Source organism: Lingula anatina, chromosome 5 (genome assembly GCF_051362555.1).
Source record: "Lingula anatina isolate TDL-2025a chromosome 5, LinAna3.0, whole genome shotgun sequence".
Classification (NCBI taxonomy): domain Eukaryota; kingdom Metazoa; phylum Brachiopoda; class Lingulata; order Lingulida; family Lingulidae; genus Lingula; species Lingula anatina.
The window spans coordinates 18,628,103-18,644,097 of NC_141771.1; the positions used below are offsets into that span (position 1 = coordinate 18,628,103).

Consider the following 15,995-nt stretch of genomic DNA (forward strand, 5'->3'; position numbering starts at 1 on the left):
TGTTCTCTCTCTCTCTCTCTCTCTCTCTCTCTCTCTCTCTCTCTCGTTTTCATGCTACTAGCACGTGCTGGCTTTTTTAAATAAAAAAATAATGTTGAATAAAGACACGAACGCCAGCGTTGTTGTCACAACCCTATATCTATATACTTTGCAGTTGACCTGGTATAGTTCAAATTAATATCGACGTGCTTGTTTAGTCTTCACCTTGTAAGGCCAATAAGGTTTTTTATATGTGTTTAGTTGCCGTGTTCAGACGAAGGACAAGTCGATACCCGTGAGTGAAGAACACTTGGCACAGAATATGGCTGATGTTGAAGAGGACGCCGAACAAACCGAACAAAAGGTAGGCCTTCATTTGTTCTCCATTGAGAGATCCCTGATTTTGTGTGTGCAGGGGGAGGAGGGGGGGGGGGGATAAAGACATAAAAAGCAATATAAATTACAATTGTAGCAATAACGGTGTTCGGAGCCCAGAGGGGTCCCCTGAATAGAACCCCTGCGAAAATTTTCTCGTTTAACGCTCACTCACGGTTCTCAATCTGTCCTACGTGTAGAACGTGTTTTTCTATTTTAGTGAAAAATGTTCTTAATCTGTTCTAGGACATTCTGAGGGACTTCCCAAAAACAGTTCTCGAATTGTTACATTTAATACAGAACAACATTACGATTGTAAAAAAAATACAATAAATGCTCTAGAATAGATTGAGAACAGCTAGTGAACGTTAAATGAGACAAATTTTCGCAGGGGCAGGGGGTGTTATTAGATTATCTTGATCATGCCCTTTTACTTCACAGCAGAAAATCATATCTGTGAATATCTTATGGATAATCAAAAGCCTATTTTGTCACATTTTTTCTCTGTCGTGTTCGATAGGGACATGAAAAATTACATGTAAGTCCATCACCTGCAATATCTGGATGCAGGCCCGTAGCCAGGGGGGGGTTCGGGGGGGGGGGTTCGAAAGAACCGCCCCTTTTGTCGGGAAAAGGTCCATTTTGGGTAAAATTTTATCTAGGTACACATAAGTTTTATTTTAAAAGGTCCACTTTTTCAGAAAAAGAACCCCCCTTTTGAATTTGCTGGCTACGGGCCTGCGATGTGTCATTAGAATAAATCCCATGAGAAAATGTAATCAGGTATAAAATAAGTAGTCCTGTGTGTAAGTTTGGTGTTAAATCACTCACACAAATGATAATTCTACATATAAAAACAGTATGTTATTTAATTCGTGTAATAAATTGACTTTTCATGCTCACGTATGATACATGTTTTGATTTCAGCTCAATACATTCCGCGAAGTTTTTCGAGGACGTTTCACTGAAAACGAAGCTAGATATCTTGTTCAGAAATTTGATTTCGATATTAGACAGGCGGCCTGTTATGTATTGGAAAGTGAGTGGAGACCTACAATTGTAAACAGAATGGTATCTAGTCAATAATGAGTGTTTTTATGTAATTATCAATTTGTCTACCTATTAGGCAGTAACATTTATCATTTTGATGAATTTTTAAAGCAGAAAACACTCGGATCAAAACATAGGCCAATTAAAACGAACAAATTAATTTGAAAATGCACTGAGTTAAATAAATAAATATATCTGTTACATTCTATATTCGATTTTCTGTATTTGTTATAAGCAACGCCTGAGGATTTGAGACGGGAATTACGAGAGGAAGTCGAGAGCGAGGTAAATGAATTATGTTTCACAGATTAACTCGGCAAAAGATATTCATTTCGATTATTCATTGATGTCTTTGTATTTTATGCGCGCCAGCGCGCGCGCGTGTGTGTGTATGTGTGTGAGAGAGAGAGAGAAGAAGAAAAAGAGACCCTCTTTTTATGCTTCATTTACAAAAATATGTTTCCTGTTAATCAGCTCTATCCATCTCTCTTTTTTCCGCCACATGCTTTCCTTTTACAACCGAAAATTCTCTCTCTCTTTCTCTCTCTCACGCACACGCATGTCCCCCCCCTCTCCCCTCACACACACACTATCAAAACACATCTAAATACTTTCAGATCGAGACCATTCCTCGGACAGAAGAGGCTAAAGAAGGACGCATCTCGGTAGAGATCAGACAATTCGCGTGCCAAGCCTGTGACCACTCCTGGTGGAGACGAGTCCCTGCAAGAAAACTAGTAAGTTTCCTTACAGCGAAATCAAACCGCCCCCGTCCGTTATGCTGGGCCTCAGCGTGCTTGTAGACAGTCTTCTCTGATAGAAATATTAGAGCGCATTCAGAAAAGCGGACTAACAGATCCGCGGATCAAATATGGCGACCAACTAAAAAGCTTGCAGCTTAATTCTCGATCAGACACTGTATAGATTTCCCGCAGGTATTACGCAACAAGCATTCAAGTGGATCGGCTATATTTGCTCCTCAGATCTGTTAGTCCGCTGTTCTGAATGCGTCCTTAGTCTCTCATTATGCGTAAAGAGGCGCTATTGTACAAGACAGGTCGCAGCGGAACCTGACGCCCAGGGTTTATTTCCGACGTCTCATTTTCGGCACGGGGGAGACTGATTGTGCCCGGAAGTGACGTGTAGTGGTGTTAGAAGCGAAGCTAAGTGGTCATTTTAAGCTGGAGGTGAACGGGAGAGAAAACGTGTAGTCGGAGGAAAAAGAAGTTTTCTAAACAACATGGTAAAATAACACTTTTACTTTACGCATTTTGGACAGAGAATACTTGTAGAAATAATAGGTGCATGATATGAAAACGTGACACGGAACTTGAAGGTGCAAAATCGTGCTTTATTTGCTGTCAATTTGTTTTGAAATACAAATACCAGCGCGCCAAAGAGCGTCAAGGGAAAATAATTCCCGGGAGACTATAAATCGTTGTCATGTGGAATTTAAGCATTTAACCATTTCCGACGTCTCATTTTCCTACATTTAGCGTCATTTCGCAAAGCAACAACCTCAAACAATACATGTGCGAGACTGGTCCTATCGTACTAACTGTAGGTCGATCTATCTCCGAGGGGATTCCCGCTAAATTGCAGTCAACTTTAGCGGTTTAGATGTCCATTACGCCTACTACGCTGCTAGGGGGTAACTAAACTGTCGTTTAGCAGCTTCAGTTGGCGTGCCAGACATCTAAGCCGCTTAAGTTGAAAGCAATATAGCGAGAAACCCCCGGAAATGGATCAATCCTGTTAGGGCGATCTAGCTATGGAAACCCAGTCTAGGATTAAAATAATTATACAGAAAAAAAAACAAGAAAAACACTTTGAATGATAACCCACCAGAATTGACCTTGTATTATTTCTCAAAAGACAAAATTATTTTTGTAGGTTTCAAAGTGTTATCGCTGTAAAGTAAAATTCGATGCTTTACCAAGAGATGAAGAGTGGGGCTATGCAGAATTCCATTGCGAGTGTGGACACAATTTTAAGTGAGTTTTATTCTTTAAAACCTGAAACAGGTTTTCAGTGTATTGTCGCCTTTAATTCTCTCTCTCTCTCTCTCTCTCTCTCTCTCTCTCTCTCAGCTTCTTTACACCAACAGTTTATGTGGTGGGAACGAACAACCTTGTCACTCATATGATGCTTCTTTGTGCTCTTTTTTCTTGTGTCTGCATATTTATTTACCTATTCATGCCTTTATGTATCCCATCCAGGGCCGTAGGCTCGTGGGGTGCAAAAGAAAAGGTTCATTCTGGGCAACATTTGATCTAGGTACACAAAGCTTTCATTGTAAAAGGTTTCCTTTTTTTGTAAAAAGACCCCCCCCCCCCCTTTTGTGAAATAGCTGGCTACGGACCTGCCTGCATCAAAGTGAAGTTGTCGGCGATAATAATCGTGTCCACATTCTAAGTTATCAAACTGGGACATTTTCAGAGGGTGGGCCCAGATGGGCACTACAAGCCCGTGCTACTACTGCGGTGCCATGGTAACGCCCACGTTTATTTTACCGCCGATTCGCGGAGGACCTGGACGAAGAGGACGGAATAGACACAGCTGCTCTCTTTGTGCTGAAGGTAGTGTACCTATACAGGGTTCACATATTGTGCAATTCTATTTCGGTAAATGGTTTTTCCAGTGTTATTGCAGATATTGTGAGTTTTGCTTCATGGGAATATCTTTCATGACCCACTTAACAGAAATTATTATTTTTCTTGGTAAGATCACGTCAGCTCTGTTCCCATAGATTTTAGATCGATCTATCCCAGCGGGGAGTCTCACTAGATTACTTTCAGATAATCCGACTTAAATGTCCGTCCCGCCTACTACAAGCTGTAAGAGGGTAATTAACTTTCGTGTCAGCCCGGCTGACAGCTATTTAGCGTGAACCCCCAGGGAGTTAGGTCGATCTAAAGTAGGTCGATCTAATCTATGGAAATGGGGTGTAACACGTTTGTTCTAATGCTTATCACCCCCCCCCCCCCTCTCCCCCGGCTTGGTCTTGGTTTGTCATTTGAAATTATAATAATAATAATAATAATAATAATTATTATTATTATTATTATTATTATTATTATTATTATTTAATGTTGAGGGGTGCGGTGGCCCACAAGTGCACTCCAAATTCCAAACGACACTCCCAATTCTAAACCTCACACCGAATACTTAAACTTCACTCTCAATTCTTAAACCCCACTCCAAATTCGTAAACCCCACTCCGAATTCGCAAACCTCACTCCGAATTCGTAAACCCCACTCCGAATTCGTAAACCTCACTCCAAATTGAAAAAGCTCACTCCGAATTCGCAAACCCCACTCCGAATTCGTAAACCCCACTCCGAATTCGTAAACCTCACTCCGAATTGAAAAAGCTCACTCCGAATTCGTAAACCTCACTCCGAATTCGTAAACCCCACTCCGAATTGAAAAAGCTCACTCCGAATTCGTAAACCTCACTCCGAATTCAAATTTTAACCCCGTTCACTGCCGTATAAAGTCGGAAGTAATATTCTAAGGGTCGGTGTATGGGGGGGCAAAGTGATTTCCATTTCGTCAGAAAATGAAAAAACGGCCGTTTTTCCTTTTCATTTGATAAATTGTCAAAATGAAATGGAAAATCAACCTTGATTTTCGTTTTTCCTTTTAAAATGAAAACTGGAAAAACGAGATTATTTTTCGTTTTTTCCGCTTTTTTATAACATAAAAAAAACAAAAAACGACAGATTTCCAAACGTGATAGAAAATAGAAACATCCACTGTTTTCCCATGTCAAGAGAGTGAAATATATTAGAAAATACGTCCTTTTCTCCTTCTGTGAAGAAATGAAGTATCGAAGCATGTTCATTTTTTGCCATTATGGTTTCAATGGAAAAACGGAAGTCAGTTCGTTTTTCTGATTTTCATTTTGGAAATAAAAATTGGAAAACGGAAGTATATAAAGACATACAGACAGAAAAATGGCAGTCCTTGAAACTTTGACTTCACAAGACTAGGAGTATTCCTGGTGTTGTATAAGTATTCGGAGATTTAGTAAATAACTTTAAGAAAAATGAATTAAGGAATTTCAGAAATTCTAAAAACTGTGGACAATTATGGATAAACAATGCACCATCGCTGTGTGTGGTTTAGAAATATGAAATAGGCCCCTAGGTTAGTGCCTAGGTCTTAGTGGAGAAGAAATGAAGGTTGGATCTGTTTCTATGGGGGCGTCTCGATAGTCCGAAGGTTCATTGGTCCGAAGGTTCATTGGTCCGAAAATTCGTAAATTTTTCATCAGATTTTCAACAAAAAGGTTCATTGGTCCGAAGGTTCATTAGTCCGAAAATTAAAGGTCCATTGGTCCGAAGGTTCATTAGTCCGAAGGTTCGATAGTCCGAAACATTTTAAGATGTTCTTCGATTTTAAGAATTATAATTACAAACGGAATCTAAGGGTGTGTTCCCAACGAAACTATCATTCTACGTAGATTGATCCAACTCCACCAGGATTCTCACTGTATGCAATCAGATTAGCAATCCTGGAGCTGCTAGGGGGTGATTAACTTTCGTGTGAACTCAGCTTCTAGAATCTTTATCATTTCGTTTTGAGTGCGACCGAAACGCACGTGAAAATTATCCATATAGGTCGTATTGTTTCCGTGAACTACTCTTTACAATGTGGGGAAGTTTGGGGATATGCAATGGCTACCCTTTCCAACTCATGAACACCATACATGTTACACATGAAATATTGAATAAAGATTGGAACGCATAAAATGAGAGGACGCCTATAATGACATTTTCTTACGATGTCTTAAGATACTATGATTAGAATTCAAATTCTTCTAACCTACACATTTCTTAAATTATGTAAAAGTTATAGAATAATTGCATTTCCAAACAAACTATGTTGTTGTTCGCACAGCCCACTCCCCTACCCTCCCCCCCCCCACCCCCCCCCCCCCAAAAAAAAAAAAAAAAAAAAAAAAACAGCCGTTCCGCCAGCAGTACTGTATTACTCATAGGGATGAGGATGAATTAACTGGAGTGTAAACTTGGCATATAAACAAAAATTACGAGCATTTACGAAAACAAGCTTTTCCCTTACTAGGCCTTTAAACATAAAAATTGTATCAGAATACAGTAATATGCTCAAATATCCACAAATAGTAATACATATTTAATTCCACCCCCTCTTCCCCAGCAATACTGAAGGTGCTGAAACGTTTATAATCTGAAATAGAAATGTGGCAAAGCCATATCAACCCGGTGGGCCTATTTATTTATTTATTTATTTATTTATTAAACGTAAAGTACAAGTGAGAAGGCAGTTTGAACATGTTGAAATATTCTAAAACAGTTAAACTTCTAATCTGATGAACAACATCAAAAATGCTGTCTTTGTAACAAATTCATTTAAACGAAGAAAAACGTACTCTGCAAAAAGTAGATACACTTGTGACTCGTGAGAAAATTTCCATTTGATTTTACAAAATAAACCTTTGCAGTTAAATATCGTCAACTTCCAATCCCATGAAAAACATCAAGATCTGTTTTTTTTTTTTTTTTTTTTTTTTTTTTTTTTTTTTTTTTTTTTTGTTGTAACTAATGTAATATGCTAGTATTGACGTTATTTTTGCCCGTGCAGACCTAACTTTTAAACCCTCTACCAGGGCGACTGATAGATTTTTTACAGATATTCACAGATGTGTCTCTAGATAACTAGGTGGTCATTTTGAGACACCAACAATTTTCGGGGCCCTTTAGCGGGCCCCAGATCCTACGCCAAGGGGGGTGGGGGCTTTGCATCCGCAGACCCCCCTTCAAATAATCTTGGATCCGCCCCTGTACATGTAATTCACTATACACTTATACAGCGGGCCTACATTCGGACTATCGAACCTTCGGACTATCGAACCTTCGGACTAATGAACCTTCGGACCAATGAACCTTCGGACTATCGAACCTTCGGACCAATGAACCTTCAATGCACATTCGGACCATTGAACCTTCGGACCAATGAACCTTCGGACTATTGAACCTTCGGACTATCGCTACGGCCCCGTTTCTATAAGGACTTTTTGTGACAAGATTTTGATAGAAGAAGAAATTTTTATCATGAGTGAAATATTTGAATGTTTATTAAGTCGCATGGACTGTAGTGCTGGTATAGCCTCAATTGATGTTCTTTTAACTAAGTAGCCTACTGGTGCGTGCGACTGGGCAAAGCAGTTATGTAACTGCAAAAATTTTGTGTTTCTGTGGTTCTCACTGGATAAATTAATAAAATGTTTGTTAGAATCTTTGCACCACTGCGTCTTGTTGCTGTTGAATGTTATTGTACCTTAGTCAAAGAGGTTATTGAGTTAGTTTTTACAAATCTAAGGGCCCTTTGCGCAATGCATTTGCTTTATTATCTCATGTACGTAATCACAACCTAATAAACATATTATGCATTTCCTCTTCCTAAACATTTTAATGCAACCTTGGGGGGGGGGGGGGTATTTTATTTTATAAAAATTCACACATTTGCATCTTGAGTTTGACTCTCTCTTTTTACTGCAATACGAGCGTTGGGTCGGACAATCTCATATATTCGTCGTGTTGATAAAAATAAGCTGTACATAGAAGGAAAAATAAGTGCAAGATTTCTCTCGTTTCAGTTTTTACTGCTGTTACTGTACAAACCAGCAACTTATCAAGTAACAAATACAGGGGGGGAGGAAGTCCGCGGGTAAGCGTGTCATTGTAATATTTTAATATTTAACCTTTCAAGAAAATAAAGATGTTCAAAAAACAGATCTTGGATGGGAAGCCGACCCTTCCCCCCCCCTCGTTGGCGTGGGTTTCGGGGCCCGCTGAAGGGCTCCGAAAAATGTTGGTATTTATTTTAGAGAGTACCATTTGGTATGGTTTAGAACTATGATTCAGCTGGTCAAAATTCTAATTTCAAGAGGGGATCATTGGTGTGATATTTTTCAGAAATCGAAGGTGGGGTCAGGATCCCCTAATACCCCCATAAATTTCTCCACTTAAAATGTTCACCAACCTTAAAAGAAATAATTGAGAATAATAGAAGAGTAAAAAATTAAATGAATGAAATAAAATGGGACATCAAGATATGGATTTGATATACAGCTGTACCAGGAATAAATTAAACTGTATCGATCTTCTGAAGGAGTGAATGAGTACTGAGTATATTATCTAATAAGCTCTTGACTTCCTAGCCCGTAGCTGTGTTTCAAGCATAATTAGATGTTTTGAAGGTACATTAAATGAATATGACGGGAATAAAATAACTAACCTACATCCCCCCCTTAATCATAAAATGTTCCTGACGCCTTTCTGGCCTTTGAAAACCGTTTTGGTGGGTTTTTCTCTCTTAAAAATTTGCTTACAGCTAGGATAGACGATAATAATTTTGGTTCTATCTTACAGATAGCCCTCCTACTCCCTTTCGGCCCTTTGACCGTAGATAACTGATTAGCATTTTCTGACCAAACTTTCAAATAAGAGGAAACACGCGCTGCAATAAATCATTAAACAATAAGGGTGCTTTCCCAGAGATTTAGATCGATCTAAAGATTAAGTTTTAGATCGACCTAACTCCCTAGGGGTTCAGGCTAAATTGCAGTCAGCCGAGCGGACACCATAGTTAATTACCCCTTACAGCATTTAGTAGGCGGGACAGACGCTTAAGCCGGCCAAGCTGACAGTAATCTAGTGAGACTCCCCACAGGGATAGATCGATCTAAAAATCTATGGAAATGGGGTGTAAGACTGATTTTTAAAGAAGTAAGACTGATCAAGGATGAGAACAAAGACAAATTGTTTAAGTTTTAAATTGTGCCGTTGAAGCTAAATGGTAGGCCTATAGGCCTATTATCTACAAATCAGCGGATCTACAATAAACAACAACAAAAATATGATAATAATCAAATACTTTATTAAAACCTAATTGTCCATGAAAGTTATTCACAGTGGGTAGAGGATTAAAACAGTCTGATTAGAATATATTTTCAGCACACAAACAGCTGGCACATGCATTGTTTGCAATATACCAGTCTGTTGCACAAAGTTGAACTCTCTTGTGCACACTTGTAATGGATCTCCGTTTCTGTAATGCCTTTAAGTGGAAGTTTTAGACCAACGTCAACAGCATATCCCAAAATTCTGCATTATTTATAAAATTAATTCATTGCATTTAAGCTTTATCTGACAGAATTTAGTCACCAATAACTTATAAACTTGAAGCGGCTGCCATTTCTCTGTCTGTGTGTCTGCACGTCCGTTTCTCCATTTTCATTCATAAAATGAAAATCAGAAAAACGAACGGACTTCCGTTTTTCTATTTGATTCGGAAATTGAATAATGAACACTTTTTAAAGCTGTCATTTCCTCAAAAACAGGAATATAAGGGCATTTTATGATTTATTTCACCTGTTAAACATTAGAAAAAACGAAAACGGTCGATATTTATATTTTCTACCGCATCGGGGATCTGTCGATATTGTATTTTGCATTTTATAGTAAAATATAAAAAACGAAGGCAATTTCCGTTTTTCCATTTTTCATTTTAAATGGAAAAACGAAAACTGAGTTTCATTTTCCATTACATTTTGGCCATTTCTATAAAATGAAAATGAAAAACGGCCGTTTTTTCATTTTCTGACGAAATGGAAATCACTTTGCCCCCCCATACACCGACCCTAAGATGGGCTAGGGGATTTTGCCAATAGAGGGCTTCGTGTGAAAACTAGTTATTTTTCATACTACTTGGTGCGCTGTATTCCCATTCACAAAATGATGACGTAGACGTACATGTATGACCCTTTTAAGCTCAAGGAAATAGAAGAAATGAAGAAAATAGGGATAAACATACATGTACTTAACAGCAAGTCACAATTAAAATATATTATGTTTACGTGTTTTCTTGTGTGTGTCGTTTTAAGGAATTATACATGTATTATGAATATGAGAACAGAATTACGAGTTGAAACAGCGTTGGAAGGAACAGATTTATGCACTACATGTATGTAAATAAACGTGCGTTATTTATTATTTACAACTTCAAGCATTTTCACATGATTATTTTGAAATGAATGTTTAATACAGATAACATGTTTCAGGGTGTCGACATTGGCTTATATTATTTATAAATGGGCAAAACAATCCGTATTATCATATACTGTAGGCCTACACATGTACCTGTTATATAACCGAGTATACTTGATAATAGTAATTAGTAGCCCCTCACTCTTTTGCAGCAGAAATATTCATCTAAGATCATAGATAATCTAATAATTGAAATTAATCAGATTAATTACACTTTATTAATCGATTTCGAATGAATAACATGCAGTGGTGGATGGGGGGGGGGGGGAGGCGTGTGAGGGGGGTCTTGACCCCCCTTTTGAATTCTGTAAAAAAAAATCACACCAATGTTAAAATTAGAATTTTGAATAATAGTTCTAAAACGTACCAAATAGCACTGTTCGCCCTATAAGGGGGGGGGGGGGGGGCAGCTCTGCATATGCAGCCTGTCATTCCAAAAAAAAAAAAAAAAACAAAAACAAAAAAAAAAAAAACAGATCCCCCTTCAAATAATCCTGGATCCACCCCTGACATGTATGGATTATTAGTAGTATCAATCCTATGTTGAGAAAATTGGGAGCAGTGTCACTTAATTTGTCCTTTTATTTATAACGGTAAACCTGTAAATTGCTTCTTGCTCCCAATTTGTGTCCCTGGCGAGAGAGTGTGTGTGTATGTGTGTGTGTGTAATTGTGAAAAATACTGAAAATAGCTGGAGAAGTCAATTGACCTTGTGACGTAAACTGTTGGTTTATTTTCGTAAGGTATGTATCACGCAAACCAAAATGTAACACAATAACCTTGCGCGCGTTATACGTCACAGGTCTTGCGTAACTACCCACGTGCTACGATTTTTCCCTTGGGGGGGCAGCAAGCGGCCATTTTGTACAGGAGCAATGTATAGATGGGTGAAAACGATACGTTGTTTTTAGCAAAAAACGATGTCCCCGGGGCGAAACTGCCAACACCAAAAGTAAAGGAGCATACCAACGTTGTTTTGAAACGATATGGTTAGCCTGTCAGTGACGAGTTAGGGAGAAAAGAGCAGCACTGATAGCAAGGTACTGTACTGGTATACACGTGAACCGGCAAAGTTAATGATGATTTCATGTTGCAAAAGCATAATTAAATCAGTTAGTTATTTCCAAACGATATTATTTGAATAGCAGATACGTAAATCAAACTAACAACAATAAACATTTTTGATGACATTGAATATCAAAACCTGCGGTGCACGATAGGTTGGGGAGGACACTGCCACAGCAATAAATGCATGGATTTGTTACACAACACCATATGCTTGTGTCATTGTTAACTCTGTGGTATTATTACTCAATTTACTACTCAAATTAATACCTGATACTATTTCTCAGGCTACCAAGTACAAATCAGCTTATTTTGTGGCAATTGACCTCCATGTTCCATCTTGTGTGCAGGTTGTTTATTATTATTATTATTTGTTCAAGCACATTTTAATAAAGTGTCTATGCTTTAACAAGAGAAATTTATGCTGAATTTTAAAAGATTAAATCATCAGTAGTATGTACAATTAAAGCTATTAATTTGATTATGCATATTTGATTTTCAATTATCTTGATTATGATATGAGGTTTCTGCATTTTTCTCTTGTCCTCGAATCAATATCTAACAAGTAAATTGATGGTGCTTTATTACAATTTTTGCTTTATACTTTCAGATGTAAAAACTGTGTAGCAGTTGGTAAAGCTGTAGAGACTGATGTGAGCATAGATCAGGGGAAATGGTATTAGAGAAACTAGGAGGACAAGACATAGATAATGTACTAGTAGATCCATCATCGCAGCAAGGATAGATGGTGTGATCTTGTCCCTGAAGCTATGCCACCAGTTTTCAAACTGGTTGAGTCCTTACTAAGACAAGCTGCTGCGGTGTGAATCGCAATATGTACATTCAGGTTATATGTGGCAGATTTATGACAAAAGAGACCTTCACAATATACTTCAAAGAAGTTATTCTTGCATCTATGCCTCATCAAAAGTACACAGTTACAGTGACTAGAACATTGTCTGCAAATAGTGAGGCAGTGAAGGCTGCAAGGTGCCATTGTTTTTCAGTATTAAAAATGACAGTATATGTTATTTATTTATTTATTTTTATTTCTCATTTTTAATGGGAGGGAGACTCACTTTGTTCTTTCTATGCCCATTCAGTTAAGGGTTGATGGCAATATATGGTAAATCTGTCATGCCTGTATGTAGAATTTCTCTGGCTCAAATTTCTACATTTATTGGGTGCATTATGAAGTTTCCTGACTGATTAATGAGGTTACTTGTAGAAATATCTTGCTTACACACATTTTGTGATATTTTTACTACTTTATACATATGATTATTCACATCTCATCAGTGGTGTGTGAAAGGTACTTGGTATTTGCATTTTAGAACTGTAGATCTGTGTACCAGCAGGGTTATATTTCATATATCTGCGAATGTGTCTTAAAATAAGCTTCATGTTTGATAATTACTTGGTTTGAAATAAGTAAATAAATAACCCAAATAAAGTCAATTCATTTTATATTTCACATAATTTGTTTTTATTATTCTTCTAAGCATTTAATCATAACAGTTCCCATCATTATACTGTTATTGTGTAATAACATTGAAAGTTTCCAAGTTTTTATTAACAGGTTGATGCTAACGTATTACAAATGAATGTAAGCATAAAAGCATATTTACTACTCAAATGTATCAAACGTAACACTGGCATAATACCGGTAAAGATACAGGTAAAGATGACAGCATTGATAACTGGGTTTACAGCGCTGTTAGTGCAGCTTGGTTAGTGTCAGATTGTTATCTGATAAAGTTTGCTACTAGTTCCTGAGAACAAAAGGCACTTGATAAAATCACAAAACACCTGTAGAAAATAGAGTATACCCTATACCTGCCCAACATTGATTTGTTCAGATTCTTGACTAGGGGTGCGTTACAGGTGTCAAGGGCCAAGACTTGAACTTAGGGGTTTGGCATGTCACTGGGCATTACCCCCGATTTCTGTCCAAATCTAATAAAGCCTCAGTTGCTTAACTTTCTCCAAATTTCCAATATTTACCGGTTGTGTTGTTTAATGCTTGGGGTCTCTTCTCTGGCGGCGGTTAATTGTGGGCACCTGTGCGGCCTGTCAACGCACCTAGATTCACTTTTGCCGGTGCCACATTTTCAATTGCCGTAAATATCAAATTCATGAATAGAATAAGGAAAAATGACAGTTATGAAAAAATGTTTGGAAGTACCTGTCACCTTCGCCACAGTAACCATATGGGCTGTGATGCCCCCCCACCACAGGCGACACCTTGCGGAGCAAGCGTGCGTAATCCAGGGTGCAACTGAAAATAACCTTGACGCGCGACCTTATTCGCACTGTTTGCTAAAACTCTCTCGAACCTTTCACTGGAAGCGCCCAGCTAAAAAAAAAATTATTTGTCCCAGACGAATTACTGTTTCATAAGATTTCTCGAAGAGAACTTTGATGAGAATGGGCTTAGTGGAATTGGGAGTGAGCTTTACGAAGAGAACTTTGATGAGAATTGGGAAAGTGGAATTGGGAGTGAGCTTTTTGAATTCGGAGTGAGGTTTACGAATTCGGAGTGATGTTTGCGAATTCGGAGTGAGCTTTTTGAATTCGGAGTGAGGTTTACGAATTCGGAGTGAGCTTTTTCAATTTGGAGTGAGGTTTACGAATTCGGAGTGAGGTTTGCGAATTCGGAGTGAGGTTTATGAATTCGGAGTGAGGTTTACGAATTGAGAGTGAAGTTTAAGTATTCGGTGTGAGGTTTAGAATTGGGAGTGTCGTCTGGAATTTGGAGTGCACTTGTGGGCCACCGCAGAGGGGGGCAAAACGGTTTCATCCCCCAAGTTGTTCCAACTTTTCTGGATCCGAAACACACACAAAACCCAAGCGATTTTCTAACCTATGGATATCAGTATGGTATCGTATGTAACTATACCTCTTTAGTCCATATTATTTAACAGCAAGATCAACCATGGGGGGGGGGGGGGGGGGGGGGGGGGGGGGGGGGGCTTTTGAATGCCATAATGTATTGTGCTATCTTACATAAAGCACTGTGTTCCGCTATGAAATAAAAAGTGTAATGCGACATTGCCTTTTCTACTCCATATCTAATTGTGTTAGAAGTCTTTTGTATTTTATCGTTACATATTGTTTACAATCAATAAAAATAGAATAACTCCTCTTTTGCCCCAAGGTCGTCCGTGCTGTCACCCTCAGGTCAGACGAAAGTTTGGTCTGCCACGTGTTGTCAACAGCAGTAACGTTCACGACAGTTCCGGTTCCACCGTGGCCACGTTCTTGCCACAGGACGATCTGATAAATGACGACGATTTCATCGCATACCCACGCCATTCCCCCATCAACGAGGGAAGTGATGAAGGAAGTGATGACGAAAGTGACGGAGTAAGTGGCGCTCCATGACCGCCGCATAGTCGGTCGCGGCCATGATGGAACCCAAGGGGATGACGGGAATGGGTGGCGTGGAAGCGGCGAGGCCGGTGTTACGTGGCAGAGAGTCCTTCATAGCCCGTATATGGATAGTGCAGGCGTACCTTTTAGGTGTTTGAAGAAGTTATAAAGTACCAAGTGTGTGTATATTGTAAGCCGCCACTCTCAGTTTCTTGTAATAATTCGAAAGTTAAACTGTAATTTTGGACCAGCAGACTCCGTCGGGTGACGTAATTTTCAAAATTTTCTTTCGGACAGGTACGTGTGTGTAAGAATCATACAGTTTATACATGTTTCACTCAAAAATTAATTTGATCTCAATGTTTTCAGTAAGGAGCCTGTTGCACGACAACGTATTTGCCTGACGTAACATTAGCATCACCCCCACGCCACACGGCCATCGTTTTTTTAAACCCCCACGATTTCTTCTTGATTCATTTATGTAGAATTTAAATACGTTTTGAAATAAATCATTGCTTAGCAATCTCAAGTTTTGCTGCTTTGCATTTTTGTTTATCACCAGACTCAACAATTTTGGCACACGTTCTTGTTGTAGTACGGCATAGCTTTCTATGAATTTATCCTGATTGAATAAGAACAAAAAATTAGGTGTAAACGTTATTATTTTTTAGTGAAAGCAGCTGAACGTTGACGATTTTGCTGCATTGTGACGCGTTGGTCATATATATGTGTGTATTTCTGTATATATGTATATTGCAGAGGTATCCTTTCGCATTCGCATACTTGATTATAAACAATCTGTACATTGTAATTTATTTGAAACACCTTGACTAAACTTGCCACAAGGAGAAAAATGTTTAAAGCTGTGACCAAAAAGGAATCGACGAGGATGAGATTCGAACTCACGCGGGGAGACCCCAATGGATTAGCAGTCCATCGCCTTAACCACTCGGCCACCTCGTCACGTGGTGTCTGTCAGGTTTATGAATAATAAATAATGGCCCAGATACAGGTAATCGTATATAAATATATACATCGTTATTCTGTATCCCCCATACA

General features: G+C 38.6%; 1 protein-coding gene, 1 long non-coding RNA gene and 1 other non-coding gene across 3 annotated transcripts; 2 read left to right on the plus strand and 1 right to left on the minus strand.

Moving 5' to 3' along the window:
• The first annotated feature begins 210 nt into the window (after positions 1-210).
• Positions 211-15,465, plus strand: LOC106171279 (shiftless antiviral inhibitor of ribosomal frameshifting protein homolog). The gene is made up of 7 exons (XM_087013543.1): positions 211-343; positions 1,282-1,393; positions 1,640-1,689; positions 2,022-2,141; positions 3,298-3,398; positions 3,844-3,983; positions 14,722-15,465. Exons 1-7 carry the CDS (start codon positions 302-304, stop codon positions 14,946-14,948), a joined length of 792 nt encoding a protein of 263 aa, XP_086869669.1. The 5' UTR covers positions 211-301; the 3' UTR covers positions 14,949-15,465.
• LOC147761786 (uncharacterized) lies at positions 10,966-12,590 on the plus strand. Its single transcript, XR_015334583.1, has 2 exons — positions 10,966-11,539; positions 12,175-12,590. It is a non-coding gene; the product is annotated as an uncharacterized LOC147761786 (long non-coding RNA).
• A 352-nt stretch (positions 15,466-15,817) lies between the features above and the next one.
• Positions 15,818-15,899, minus strand: Trnas-gcu (transfer RNA serine (anticodon GCU)). The gene has a single exon. It is a non-coding gene; the product is annotated as a tRNA-Ser (tRNA).
• Positions 15,900-15,995: the final 96 nt, after the last annotated feature.